General features: G+C 43.6%; 2 protein-coding genes across 2 annotated transcripts; one reads left to right on the top strand and one right to left on the bottom strand.

Annotated features, from left to right (window-relative positions):
- The first annotated feature begins 52 nt into the window (after positions 1 to 52).
- On the top strand, positions 53 to 5,428 carry slc46a1 (solute carrier family 46 member 1). Its single transcript, XM_037120115.1, has 6 exons — positions 53 to 400; positions 1,621 to 2,012; positions 2,114 to 2,592; positions 3,141 to 3,224; positions 3,437 to 3,593; positions 3,709 to 5,428. The coding sequence occupies exons 1-6, from the start codon at positions 80 to 82 to the stop codon at positions 3,761 to 3,763; spliced, it is 1,488 nt and encodes a 495-aa protein (XP_036976010.1). The 5' UTR covers positions 53 to 79; the 3' UTR covers positions 3,764 to 5,428.
- sarm1 (sterile alpha and TIR motif containing 1) lies at positions 5,427 to 12,956 on the bottom strand. The gene is made up of 8 exons (XM_037120075.1): positions 11,707 to 12,956; positions 9,674 to 10,292; positions 9,031 to 9,243; positions 8,857 to 8,948; positions 8,453 to 8,779; positions 8,127 to 8,316; positions 7,029 to 7,150; positions 5,427 to 6,679 (listed from the first exon to the last, which is right to left on the bottom strand). The coding sequence occupies exons 1-8, from the start codon at positions 12,168 to 12,170 to the stop codon at positions 6,565 to 6,567; spliced, it is 2,142 nt and encodes a 713-aa protein (XP_036975970.1). The 5' UTR covers positions 12,171 to 12,956; the 3' UTR covers positions 5,427 to 6,564.
- Positions 12,957 to 14,417: the final 1,461 nt, after the last annotated feature.

Here is a 14,417-nt window from a genome sequence, read left to right as displayed (position 1 = left end):
CATGTGTTCAGATACTGTGAGTAGCAGGATTTGCCACCGTGAGTCACAGTCTTTGTTGTCAGTTTAGTGTAGGGCTGCCATGGACGAGCCGGACACTGCAGCGATCCTCCCCGGCGATGTGCTCGCCTCAGCCGACGATGAAACTTCAGCCACTGGCCTAAGTGGCGTCAAAGGAGAGGAGGCGGACGTATCGACCGGTCGCTTCGTCCGGCCACCGTACACATGTTCGCTGCCGGTAACTGTGGAGCCGGTGATGTTCCTCTCCATGTTTGCTCTGGCTCTGCAGGCGCCTCTGTCCACACAGTACCTGTGGGACCGGATCAGTGAGGACCTCGGCTACAACGGCTCCAAGAGGTCTGAGTGCAGCAACAGCTCCGCGCCCCCCGACCCGCTCCAGAAGGTGTTTTTATTCGGTCACTTGCAGTAAGATTCACCAGATATCCCACCAATCAGTGGTAATCCCTGTTGCTGCTGGCCAAGTATCAAATTAAAGTGCCCGGTTCAAAGCCTATAACAACAGCTGTCAGGTAGTTACCGCTCTGAGCAGCCATATTAAAGGGTTCTGGGTCTGTTGGGTTAGCAAGCTAGCCAACAGGTGTCAGGTATGCTAGGTAGCCAAACACAGAGTATCATTACAGTATCGTTAGCCATGTAATAGAGTTTATTTGGGATAGGCATTACATTTACAACACTACAAGTGTGGATCAGTAGGCTGAATGTTATTGACTTGTTAAACAGGGACGGTGCCAAAATGCATTTTTGCTCCTATAAAGTTAGCACAAATGTTAGATAGTTACATAACAGCAGGTATTTTAAGGTGCAGTATGTAAGTAAACACCATCTGTTGACCTCACAAACCAACTACAAACAAATAGGCAGCAACATACAACCAGACTAACCGCTGCTAACCATAGCTGCCATTTGTTAGAGTTGGCTTAGTTAGCAGCACAGCTATCATTGCAGCCAAGGAGCTTGGAGCGCTACAGGAGTGTTCTAGCCAGTTAGCATGCTTAATTCTGTAAATATCTATGCCAAGTAAGCCACATGTCAAAGATGTCTTCACATTCTTTCGATCATTTTAGTTGGATTGGAATGTGAGAATACTTACATACTGTATCTTTAATTAGCTGCATGCAAAGCAATGAAAAAAATGGAAGTGTAATGTTATATAAGGTGTCTTTATGTTACATTGTCAGGTAGATGAAATTGATCAAAGAATGCTATACAAGCACAATCATCTGTGTTCCAAGTGCACATACATGGATTGAGAAAAAAATCTGTAGTAGCTCTTGAGTGTCAGAGGAAGAGTGCATTTAACCCAGAAACAGTTTCCTCAAAGAGGAACAGCTGTCACAAGATGAAACTCAGCAACAAAGCAGTAATGAACATCCAAATAGTTTGGCCGTTTTCCATTTTGCTGACCAGACATTGTGTGCTGCATATGCTTCATGTACATATAATTACATCTAGCATGCAAGGTAAATGTTATATGGGTAGGATAGGGACCAAGCTGTGGTCACTTGAATGTCTTCACCTTCCATCACTGTGTCCCTAATCATGAAAAAATCTCCATCCTGTTTGTTGGATTTCAGCTGTTTTTGTTTGTTTTTTTCCTTGCAGGAGGTGGAAACCTTGACAGCCCACTGGAACCTGTACATCAGTCTTGCAGGCTTTTCTGTAGGCCTGTTGATGGTGCCTCTCCTGGGCTCGTGGAGTGACTTGGCAGGTCGCAGACCTGTTCTCATCATCCCAAATCTTGGCATGGCCTTCCAAGTTGTGGTTTACCTTGTGGTGATGTACCTGAAGCTGCCTGTGGTCTACTTTCTAGTGGGCAGGATACTCAGTGGCCTTTCAGGTGACTTCAACGCGATCTTGGCCGGCTGCTTTTCATATGTGGCTGACACTAGTGACAGGAGGTCCCGCACCTTCAGAGTGGCAGTGTTGGAAGCTTGTATAGGCATTTCAGGGATGCTAGCCAGCATCATTGGGGGTCACTGGCGGCAGGCACAAGGGTAAGAAATGTGTGATGTTGCCTAGTCACAGTATGTAGAGAGGTATGACAAGTATTTGCTATCTGAATTGGTAATCATTGTGTTTTTATACCCGTGTGTAGGTACATCAACCCATTCTGGCTGGTCCTGGCCACCAACTTGGCTGCGGCTCTGTACACTTACCTGTTTGTCCGCGAGTCTGTCGTTATAGACCCAAGTGCCAAGCTTGTCACCTCTCGCCACCATAAAGCTGTCTGGCACATCTTCTCAACAGGAGGTAGTACTACAGAGGCTGGGGGAAGATTTCACAGACGTAACCTGTGGCTTTACATGCTGTGTTTCTTTCTGGTGGTGACTGTACACTTCGGCTGCAGGGAGCTGTTTGTGTTGTATGAGCTGAGCTCACCGCTGTGCTGGGGGTCGGCCCTCATTGGCTATGGATCAGCTGCTCACAACCTAGCCTACCTCACCAGTCTGCTGGGGCTGAAGATCATGCAGTTCTGTCTGGCAGACTCCTGGGTGGGTCTTATTGGTCTGGCCTCCAACATCACAGGGTTGGTGGTCTTTTCTGTAGCTGACAGCATCCAGCTCATGTTCACAGGTGAGAGAATGTAGAGTGAGGTAATGAGGTGATTCTGAGGTCTGATAACTTCTCTGTTAAACACAGAAATCAGTATGTTTTAGCATATTGTGCCTTAATGAGGTACAGTGACACGAGACCAACTAAAATTCTTTGAAGTAAAAAAAAGCATATTGATTTAATGACATTACAGTTAAATTTAAAATTCTGCATTTAGTTACTGTCATTTGTGCCTTCCAAGCTCTATAGAAAGTTTATCAACGCATGCACTCTTTTATCAGCCAGACATAGAAACAGTATATATTTACCAGGCGAGTGTTGTCATGCTGTCACAGCTCAGCACGCGACAGACTGAACAGGTTGTGTATGTCAGATACCTTACACACCAGGCAATAAAACACTCAGTATGTTCACAGCTTGGAGCCTGCGAGCACAATAGCACAAAACGTATATGGGCCATTTTCTGACTGTACAAATACATACATACAGATACTTCAACTGAACTTTTAAATATCAGCACTGAGGGCTGTGTGTTGATGCATTTTCACTTTTAATTTGTCTGTCACCAGGTTATGGTTTGTCTTTCCTCTTCATGGCTGTGACACCTGTAATTAGGTCAAAGCTGTCCAAGTTGGTGGACCCGTCAGAACAAGGTCAGTCACTGAACATGTACAAATACTACAAAAACAGATGAGAGCCCACTCAGTGTGTCAGCTTGTGTAGTGTTTGCATGAGTCACCCAGTTATCATAATTAGATCAGCATGCTACAGCACACTTTAATTTGAAGCGCATGTTGCTTTGTCTCGAGGGACAGCCTGTGTCCTGCAGGTTTGTATACATAACTGTGTTTGTGCTTTCTCCCAGGTGCCCTGTTTGCCTCTGTAGCCTGTGTGGAGAGTTTATGTTTTCTGGTCGGCAGCGGCGTCTTCAACTCCCTTTACCCAGCCACTCTGCACTTCATGAAGGGCTTCCCCTTCCTGTTCGCTGCCATCCTCCTCTTCATCCCCGCTGGAATAATTGGGTGAGTTCACACTTGTACTCACTGGCATAATTGATCTCATTGACAAACCGCTCATTATTTATACTGTATATATTTATTATGAATTATTAACAGGTGTTCACATTTGTCTTTCTAGCACCCTTCAATGTTTGGACCAGAGGAGAGAGCACAGAGACTCCCCGGCATCCTGACCTGACGACAGGCCGAGGGTTCATCCTGGTGTCAGTCTATGAGGTGAGCAGCTCAGACACAGAGACTCTGACGGGGCAGCTGACTGTTGTTAGCTCTCTCGGCGGTGGGATTCCTCCAACAAGTCACAAGTGATCAAAACCAAAGGATCAAGAATCAACCTCCTGACTGACATCAAATCTCTGCCAGATTCAACACAAGCTATATTTTTTTTCATTTGAAATATTTTCAATAGAGTATTAAGCGCCTTACATTTCCATTTTGGATGTATTAATGTCAGTAGGTTGAATGGCAAACTACAAGTTAAGATGCTGTAAAGTCCAAACTGCTCAATTGTTCAAAAACTTACCAAGCATTGGAGGTCACGTACTGTGTTGTCAGATGGTCTCAGATCGATGTTTTTTTTTTTAATTCTCACCATGCGTTTTGTTTAGTCAAATCCTGCTGCTTGTTGATTTATGTATAACCACCCCAGTGAAAGTAGTGATTTGTTGACAAGTGCAGTCACGTGATGAAATACGACTTCACTTGTAGCCAAATGTAGCCTAATTTTGATTTTAGAAATGTTTTCAAACTAAAAATTGTCATTTTTTAAGATCATACATATATTGTCGAAGAAATTAAGGTTATGATGTGTTTTCATGCCAAAGTGGGTGAATTGTTCAGTAATGATCTATTCTTAACTTATTATTGATGTAGGACAAATACATGAGTGAAATCTTCCCTGTGACAGCTAATCTGGTACACAGTATATAAGATGCATCAGTTCTTAACCACCACACCCTTATGTCTTACCTGAGGGGTTTTTTTCATGGTACTTGTACTTTACCTGAGTATTAACTTTCTGCACTAAGATTCAAAGGGAAATATTCTTTTTTTTTTTTCGTTTTCACTCCTTGCAAAATTTGCTACTTGAATTGTGATGGTTGAATTTGAAGGTTTACATAATAAGTGATACATGATGTAATTAAAATAAGCGCAACTTTTAGCAGCTGCAGGATGTAGTAATGTAGTACCCCTACTTTTGGTACTTCGGGTATATTTTGATGGAAGTATTTTTGTGCAATATTTTGGCCAAAACATAAGTATTTCAACATTGTGGTAAGCACGCTGATGCTTCTAATGAAGTAAGTAACGTTGTCTGCTATCCTAAATCTGTTGTTGGACACGGTCTCAGAACAGTGAAGTCACCCCCCGAAATTCCCAGAATCACATTACTGAGCTACACCTCCTCCTTCCATAAAGCAGAGAGCAAAATTCAAACTCCCTGAAGAGCCCCCTCCCCTCCCACCACAACAACACTGGATAGTCCCAGAGCACAGACCCACAGCCAGCATGAACACGGAGGTCAGGTCCTGGTGGCACAGGCAGGGAACAAGAGCTGCCACATCAGCTTTAAAATGCACACAGGGAAGTTGAGAGGTTAATTGAAGTATTACTGTGAATTGATCTGCATGGAGACAGATCGGTTTGGTTGTTGAAGCCATTCGTAGACCTACTAACAATACTGTTAACGCTTCACTTTATTTATACGTTGAAAGCAAACTAATTTATTGGACAACTACTGGACCATTTTGTATAGTTTGTGATAAAGATGGTAGGTTAAAGGGTTTCTGTTTACATATCACACAGTAATGAAAAGTCAAATAAAGAATTTCACAGTTGAATGTTTTGATACATTTTATTTTTGACATGTTTGAAATGAAGGGACAAATTTGTGTTTGTTTCACAATGAGAACATTAATAAACGTGAAGATGAAAAAATAAATTAATGTCAACTACACAGATGCTATGAGGTGAAACAATAATAAGGCAAGATGTTTCATCCAGGTTATAATAATACAATCAATGATACATATATATATGAAACCAACACATCTTAATGAAGGCTTAATATGCAAGACTTCTCATACATTTATTTCAAAGCAAACGGTTTCTTGTATCTTGATTTTGATGAAGGGATTTGCAGTTTTTATAAGCTTCAGCGGGTCATATTGCTGGATTTCTTTTTGTTTATTACTTGACTGCATCTATTTAAACACACCGAGGGAACAAGGATGAAATTTAAGTTGCAAAAGCCACAATTAATTACTCATCAGACCCAAATAGTGTGGTGAATAAAACATCACTTCATTTTTGAGTCCTGTACATCAGTTCAGTTTTTACCCACTTTAACAGAAGAAAGAAAACAGTTAATACTACTTGGTTATTTTTTCGTTGCCTGCGCGCTCCTAAATCAAGGATGCAGTTATGCAGCGTGTAGCTCAAATATTTCTGTAAAATACGTCATGCCTCCAGCTTTGACCATTTCCCCCTTAAACAATGTTTCTTTGCTATCACAACCCAGAAATCAAATGTCAGTAAAAGACCTGCTTTGCCCCTGGTGACTGTACAGTACATGAGTCAAACACAAGATGATTGCATACAACTTCAATGAAGACTGATCGGTTAGTGGAGACTGATTTTGCTGGATGCCAATGTCGGCTGATCTATCACAGTTATTTTCCTGAGAGACAGAAGGCGTATACTGCACCTGATAAAACACATACAGCAGTGTGAGGGTACTATCTTAAAAGGCTTACCATTTATTATATACAAATCCCCTTTTTTTATCTCCTTCATTGTTAGTGATATATCAGCTCAATTTATATTATGCAATTGAATCATGATCGAGATTCACTTCACATGCGTTTGGGTGGGGGCGGGGGGGGCCTGCTAGGCCAGCTCAACATCGGCCGTGGAATTTGGCATCGCTGGAAGTTATTGTAACTCATATCTAACTCTGTTTTTGTCATTTATTATCTCATTCTTTCTTTTTCTGCCCTTTGGAGGCACCCGGGCTGTCGACTTGGTCTTGCTGTCCCTTCAGAAAGCGTAGAATCTTCTCGATCGTGGCCTCCTGATATTCATGTGACCATCTGCGCCAAGGAAAAAAGAGCAGGCATTTGACGGTGTGCGTTAGAAGAAAACCAGCTGTCTCCTAATGGATATTTTACAGATCATTAACTTTGAAAAGTTAACCCTTGTGTTCATAAATTATTCGTACAAAAATAAAAGAGGCTTTGAAAGATTAATAATGTTGACATGAGGAGGAACTGTGTCGTGAACGAGCTGTGAAACCTGTCGAGACAGAGATTGTCTCTCCTGCAGCAGTGCCACACAGCCAAGTGGTTAACAGTACGAAAATATGCTGTCCCAATTTCACGGTTGTGCAAACCCATAACCACAGCATTGCTCTGGTTACGTTTACAGTAAACAGTGACTCACTTGATGCCATTGAAATTGAGAATCGCTCTCATGTCCTCCGGCAGAGACGTGGGATCGGGCCACATGAAGTTATCTGTGACAGGAACAATGTTCTTCTTCCCAGCCAGGGCGGTGACTATCTCCTGCAACATGAAGGTTAAGGAACAAGGATCTGATTGGAATCCATTGCAAGTTCAAATTGATCCCTCGTTTCAGCTGCAATATGCATGTCACATATAGCTCAGACAGGGAGTATGAATGCAACGAGACGGAAAGAACTGCACAAGCAAGATAAGATCCAGTGACAGGTTATGATCCTGTTTCAAGTATCTGACAGGATGCCATCAAATTTAATAATAGAATATGCAAGAGAGAGCAGAGATCCAACAGGGACATGAGGACAACTTATCAAACTACTCTGTCACATCAGTGTCCTAAATCAATGCCTTTTCTAGATGAACAAAATGTTTCAGCATGACAGCACACCACTGTTGAAGTTGACTTGCGGACAGGAATTCAAACGTTCTGAACTGGCACGTTAAAGAGGTTTTGAAGTGGTGTTCTGCAGCCAAAAAATAATCATTTGTTAACAGTGAATCACTTCTCAGTGACCAGTTAGCCCGTTCTACAAGGGCAAACACATTTCAAATAATTTTCAGTGTGAAATTCATGACCAGTTATTTGACCAATGACTTTCAAAATGCAGATATTGTACTCTGCCTTTGTTTTACCTTTAACAGATAAATATGTGTGTGTGTAGTGCAAAGGCTAAGTGCTTCTTCTTCCTGAAAATCTAAATCTAATTAGATTTCTTGTACATTGTACAGTATCTGTATTCATATTTTTTATTGTTTGCATGTTGCAAGCAGTCCTTTTTATTTTGTGGGTTTATTTTGTGTGGCTGGACCTGTCTTAACATATATTATTTTCACGAGACACGAGGATTCCCTTCTTTGGATCGTCCAAAAATAAGATAGAATAAGGGATTTACAGACACTGAAGCTTCATTCTTGAACAATTTGGATGGCTGTAACAGGTCACACTAACTGCAGCAGCTCAGAGAAAACAATGCATGCATATAATGAGTCCCTCAGAGGCTAAGAGTGGAAAACCTCTGACCTTATGCACCCAGTCCTTCATGGCAGTGTCGCCCATGCACTTGTCGAGGGCATTCGCGGACAGGACCAGGATGAAGTTACGTGCCCTCTGTACACTCTGAATCAGTTTGTCCTCAAATTTACCAGCCTCCAGCTTCTCCACGTCTATGAAGACGCTGTATCCTCGAACCTGCAGGTGCACCTTCAGGAGGCTTGGGACAGGAGAGACAATGAGAAAGTCAGTGAGGAAAGGATGAATAAATACAGTCTTCACAAATGTCTTCTGTCCTTGCCCTGGCACTAATTCAACCTCCTATTCCCCCCACACCATACAGTTTGAGTTCTGACCTGGCCAGCTGGGAACCGGTGGTCCGGCGGTAGCTGATGAACACATCGGGCCCCGCAGGCTGGGCGTCTGTGTGGCACGGCTTGAGGGGCTTGCGGCTGGAAGACAGGATCTTGGCTCTGTGGACTCCGTTGTCTATGTGGCAGTCGAGCTGGAGCTGCTGATCGGTCACGTTCTGGACACTGCTGCGATCCACTCCTGACTGGACCAGGCCGTAGGTGTACTGACGGAAACGAAGGTCCACCTCCACAAGCCAGTCTGCCATGTTGTTTGGGTCACATGTGGAGTAGTTGGCGTAAGTCTTCAGCACACGCAAGTCTCTCAAAAACCTGGCGGAGGAGACAGAACAGGGGCGTTAACGGGGCTCGGCCTCAGACGTGTGTCTCGAGAGGTTTGTACCACTTGCCTCTTGCGAGTGAGGGCTGCGGTCATGCCCAGATCTGCGCTCAGGTCCTGGTCTGTGATGTTTAGCAGGAGGTCCCCATCCACCTGGAGCTCCTAGTTGGGTAGTTAGAAATGTCAGACATACTATTTTAAATGTAGATCTCCGTGCTTGTATCTATATCCCTGTTTAACTCACCTGGAAACGGTCACAGAAGGCACTAAAGCCAACCTGCTGCAGCCAGGTCTGCACCTCGCAGGTTTTCCAATTCGGCACGCATGGCGGGATGTGTTTCGGCACCTCCTCCCCCATCATGCTCAGCGCCCGCTTGGCGAGGCTGGAGGCTGTGCCATTTCTGGAGTACATGACAATTCTCTTCAGGCTCTGCACCGCTCCGATCTCTTGAAATATCTTAAAGGAGGACAAATATAAAGTCAAATTGTCACAACAAAGCTACCACAGAGCATTTCTCATGTTTTGAATAGGAAAGTGCGAGATCTGTGTCAGCCATAAAAGGCTTTAAAGGTGCAATATGTAAGTACTTTAGTTGAAAGGGGCTCAGTGAAACTGCTGTGTTGTGCTGTAAGCCAGTCACTTGTTTATGTTAGATGACTCCATTTCTAAACTAACGTTAGCTACACATCCTCTGGACAATCACAGAGAAACCGACCTGTGTCTGATATGAGTTGACATGATGATATGTTAATACACCAAAAGAGTGACTCCATGTTCTTATTTAGTAGGAAAATAATAGTATCAGTATCTGCATATGGGATATCTGCAAATACCCAGTAACGTTGCATCCTTAGTTTCGAGCTAGGAGAGTGGACAGTGACGGTACCTTGGTGTTGCGCTGACGAGACTTGATGCTGGTCTCAACACAAAGGTAAAAGGCTGCGATGCACTTTCCCTCCACCCTCGTGCCATCCAGTAACGGCAGAAGATGCTGCAGGTCAGCGGCCGTCTTGCCCTGCATGCAGTCTGCGCTGTCCAGTAAACTGCGGGCAAAGTCATCCGGATCCAAAGATGCGATGAAGGGCTCCACCAGCTCCAAGGTCCCAGACTTCACCACCTCTTTCTCAATTTCTCGGTTTGTGGCTAACACAGTCACAGCCAGACACGCGTGGAAGCGGATGAGTTCATCTTCTTTGGAAAAGGCCAGCGGGAAAAGCCACTCGGCCGCCTGTTTCTCGATCATCCATCTCTGGCAGCGGTGGCCTCCGTACATGGCACAGTTTGCCAGCGCCACAGCACAGTGGCGCAGCACGGTGGGGTCCGTACCTCGGCACCAGAAGAGGAGGGCGTCCAGGGCTCCATTAGTGATGAGAATGACGGACGTTTCCTCTGTGTGTTTGAACATGTGCTCCAGGATCCCTGAGACACTCCGAGCCAGCTGTGCGTCCTCCTGCTGCCGAGTCAGGTTGAGGATGACCCCCATACCCATCCGTGCTAAATAATCTCTGCCAACGGAAGATTGTAAATGTGGTTAAAAGCAGTTAGCCAGAGATACTCCAGAGCACTGCTACTTCAGGTTGTTGTCAAGCAGGAACTACCAACCCAGACTTGTCTACAGATAAGACTCAGTAATCAACTAGCTCTCTCCAAAAGTCATTTATAAAAACAGTCATGGGCTGCAGCTCCTTTTTCTGCTTTATGTCACTGCAAATTAAATAATATTTAGTTTTGGACTGCTGGTCGGACAAAACTTGAAAATGTTTCCCTCTGTGACTGGTGTTGTTAATCATAATGTACAGTATTTGTTCTTCATCATGGTTGTTACAATCACTGCTTGTAGTGGCTGTTTGTCTTTGTCTCATTGTTTGTTCTCCCGCCTGCATTACAGTTTGTACCCTGGGACAAGGACGACAAATAGAATAAAAATATGAAATACAATTTTATAGATTGACCTATGAATACAATGAACGATCAGAAAAATTTGGGCCGAATAAAAACAGTCTTGAGATTCATCTCCATCATTTTTGAGGTTGTAGATTTAGATTATCATGTAGTTCAAGCTATTTTGTCCTGGCCACATCATGTGGCCCAAACATCCACAGTTTTGTTCGGTAACACTTTACAATAAGGTACACAAAAAAGTAAGCAATTAGTATGGAGAGGTACAACTTGATCATTAATGAATCGTTAATTAGTCATTCCTGAATAGATAAATTCAAGGACTGTGCAGTAGATAATGATCATGATACTTTGATGTAAATATGAATGTATGTTTTGTGTGAATATAATGAGAATAATAAGAATCTTGCTGTTGCTGGTCTCATATTAAAGTCCCAGGAAATACTCAGTTGCTAGTGCCCACAATCATTAGGTAATGGGGGGTGAGAACAAGAGTAACTAATGATTCAGTAATTAGTATTTATTGAGTGTAGTGAGTAACTACTCAGTATGATGTTTCACTTTACTTGAAGGGACACAAAAACAGAAACTAATGATTCATTAATTGATAATTAATGAAACATTACTTGCGGCTGGTTCGTTGTTAATCAGGAACAACTTGTGAAGAAAGTGATCAGTATGTTGCTTCACAGATATTTATGAACTAATCATTACCTAATGATTCCATAATATAGTGTCCAGTCTATTCTTACTCATCATAATTTCTGGTATAGTGCTTGAATCAAAGTTATTCAGAAATTTCTCATTAATGACTAATTAGCTATCAAGTCATACCTGATTAATTCCTCACTCACTCCTCAGTAACTACTCACACCTTGGTGTACATTTTCTGTTAACTACAGAGACAACATAGGTGACAGTCTCGCAGATTACCAGATGAGAGTAAACACCTCTCTGACAGCAAAATGGTGAAGTATTTGTTATTGCGGAGCTGTGTTCACGTTATTTTGTCCACACTACCTGTTGTCTGACACCAGGATCTGCTCCAGCAGTTTTGCAGACTCATAGGTGATCTCTACCGCAGGTGTCTGTTGCAGCTGCAGCAGCAGCTCCAGGCCTCCATCCAGCCGGATCCTGTTGCAGATCTCCTCGGCCACCTGACGGCCTACCGCGGGCATCACCCAGGCCTCCTCCACCAGCTGGTACATCTCCGCGATGGCCTGGCGGGTCTCGTCGGAATCTGAGGTCTCCTTCCCCGTCCTCAGCCTCCTGATGGCGCAGCGCAGGGCGGGGAGGGAGCTGTCCAGAACCGCCTGGACGTCGGCGCTGATGCCCGGGGAGACCGGTCGGTGGTCGCAGCCGGAGCCGCTCCTGCCTCTCTGCAGCCGGCTGACATAATCCGGGACTGTGAGTCTTTCCGAGCTGAACATGATGGAGTAATGTCGGTAGAGTCTCCACAGGAAGAGCGTCACAGAAAAGAGCATCTACCGGCGGAGTCGGGTTGTTTACAGGCCTCTCGGTCCTCGTCAACACTGTCACATCTGTGTGGATCAGCTGTAAATCACCCCTGACAGCTTTCAGCACGTTGCATCAGCTCTCTACCATGTCATCCCTGCAGTAAGCACATAAACACTCGTAAGAAGGTCCTGAGCAGGTGCTGCTTTGTCTCCGTCGTCCCACCGCCCGGCAGCCAGTCTGCCTGTGGAGGGGTCCTTAAAGAGGCGACATGTCAGCACACAGGCTGAGACACAACACACTTTTGTTGTCTGCACCGAGACAAAGAAGGCCTGTTCCTCTACACAGTTTTCATGTGAAGCGGCTCCCTCCTGAGAAAAACACTACATCAGACACCGCTCTCCACGCTGGGCCACCACATCTACAGCATCCTCCAGTCAGCATCCGCAGGCTCTCTGTCCGTGTCTTCAAGGGTCTCTGCACCGCCCACCGGCTCCGGATACTGCCGGTGATGAACAGGAAAAGAAGCAGCCCTCCTCCTCCTCCTCCTCCTCCTCCTCCTCCCACCTCTCCTCCTGCATCACAGCAGAGCAGAGCATGCTCATCGTGTGCATAAACATTGCAGGCCCTCTGCTGGAGGAGGTGGAGAACAACCTCAGAACTTCACCACCTCGGTCACTTAAAGGAGCATTACGTAGTTTGGTGATAGAAATGTTAAAAGAGAGAAGATCTTCATTGATAAAGTAAATAAAATAACTTTCGTTGTTTTCACCACCGAATTGACCGAATGAACTGACTAATCTTAAAGGACAACACAGTTTTACTTTGTTTATATGTGGCGGACCCTGCCACCTTCCTCGATTCTAACAGTGTTCTGGGGACCGTATTTTCCTCTGAGAGCAGCTTGTTCATTCAGTTACGTAAAAAATAATAATTTCTGAGTTTGAATAAATGAATTTTTTTCAGACATGTGTAAGCAAAAACAAACAAAAAGTTATATTCCTCCAACAAATAAGCATAAAAAAATGAAAAGCATGTTACAAAGTATATTCCTTTAAAGCGAAATTCTCGCTAAAATGCAATCTAGGCTTTGTGTGTGTGTGAATAAATATGAGTCAAACCTTCATGTAAAAGCATGATTATGATGAAAGAGGCACTTTTAAGATTTACCATATTTTCGTTTTCAATGGGAGTGCATGGGGCACTTTTAGACTAGCATCAATATTGCTATTTTTAAAACACCAAGAAGACATACACACAACACACAACATGAAACATTGCTCGTAGTATCACCACAACAAAAAGTGCCTCTTTCGTCATAATTATGCCCTTACACAAAGGTTTGACTCAGGTATATTTACAAAAAAAGCCTGGGTTGCATTTTGGCGAGAGTTTCACTTTAACAAGCACTGACATGCTTGTTAAGTACAAAGAAGTATCCACTTATTTAATCCTCCCTCCTCTCCACAACTCAGTAATAAATCATAATCGCTTTACTGACATTCTTGAACCTGTGTACCTTTGTACACTCCCATCACTCCCATACAATTCGATTATCATTATATATTATATGTACAATTCATGAATCACATATTATTTATAAACACATTTACATTCACACCTCATGTGCTGAACACATATGTACATACCTAAATGCACATACATCTACGTACACACAAACACAATATCAAGAAGGGTGGAGCAAGCCAGTTTCAAGGCAAGTCTTAAGGGGTAAGTCGACCAAATGTACAAATTCAAAGTGTGTTTACAGGACTTGTGGAGTCCTACTGCTGATGCGAAGTGTGCTATAAAGCCATCTGTGGCTCCAGAGGAAGCTGCATGTAATCTGATTAATTGCCTCCAGTGATGTCATTCAGTGGTTAAGTATATTGTGCTGAACTGCGTGAAGACTGAGTGGAGGGCAGTAGATGTGGCATCCTCTGTGGATCTGTTGGTTAACAGATGGTTATGGTGATGATCATTAGATTATTGTCGCGTCACCAGAGACCTTGCAGCACATCTCATTTACTTTTTAGCACTAGATGTCAAGATCGGTGTGGAGTCACATACATGTCTGCAGTTGTAAACTCTTCTTTATTAGCTTGTAAATGTCTGTCAAGCTGTTTTATGAGATGAAACAACAAGGCCCAAAACTCCCAGTGACACAAGCTGCAAGCATTTGAGTCTTGCCCTTAAGGCAAATAATAAAATAACAAAAGATGACATTTCCAATTCAGCCCTCTTTCACTAAATGACTCACAGATTACAGTAAAAGA

The sequence above is a fragment of the Acanthopagrus latus genome, chromosome 2 (genome assembly GCF_904848185.1).
Source record: "Acanthopagrus latus isolate v.2019 chromosome 2, fAcaLat1.1, whole genome shotgun sequence".
Taxonomy (NCBI): Eukaryota; Metazoa; Chordata; class Actinopteri; order Spariformes; family Sparidae; genus Acanthopagrus; species Acanthopagrus latus.
Note: the sequence above shows the minus strand (reverse complement) of the source record. Positions and strands in the feature narration are given on the sequence as shown.

Coding starts and splice junctions, on each gene's coding strand:
- slc46a1 (XM_037120115.1), top strand. CDS start 80: ATGGACGAGCCGGACACTGCAGCGATCCTCCCCGGCGATGTGCTCGCC. Junction 2,593..3,140: donor CATCCAGCTCATGTTCACAG/GTGAGAGAATGT, acceptor GTCTGTCACCAG/GTTATGGTTTGTCTTTCCTC. Junction 3,225..3,436: donor GGTGGACCCGTCAGAACAAG/GTCAGTCACTGA, acceptor GCTTTCTCCCAG/GTGCCCTGTTTGCCTCTGTA.
- sarm1 (XM_037120075.1), bottom strand. CDS start 12,170: ATGCTCTTTTCTGTGACGCTCTTCCTGTGGAGACTCTACCGACATTAC. Junction 10,293..11,706: donor ATCCTGGTGTCAGACAACAG/GTAGTGTGGACA, acceptor TTCCGTTGGCAG/AGATTATTTAGCACGGATGG. Junction 9,244..9,673: donor CTCGTCAGCGCAACACCAAG/GTACCGTCACTG, acceptor TCCTCCTTTAAG/ATATTTCAAGAGATCGGAGC.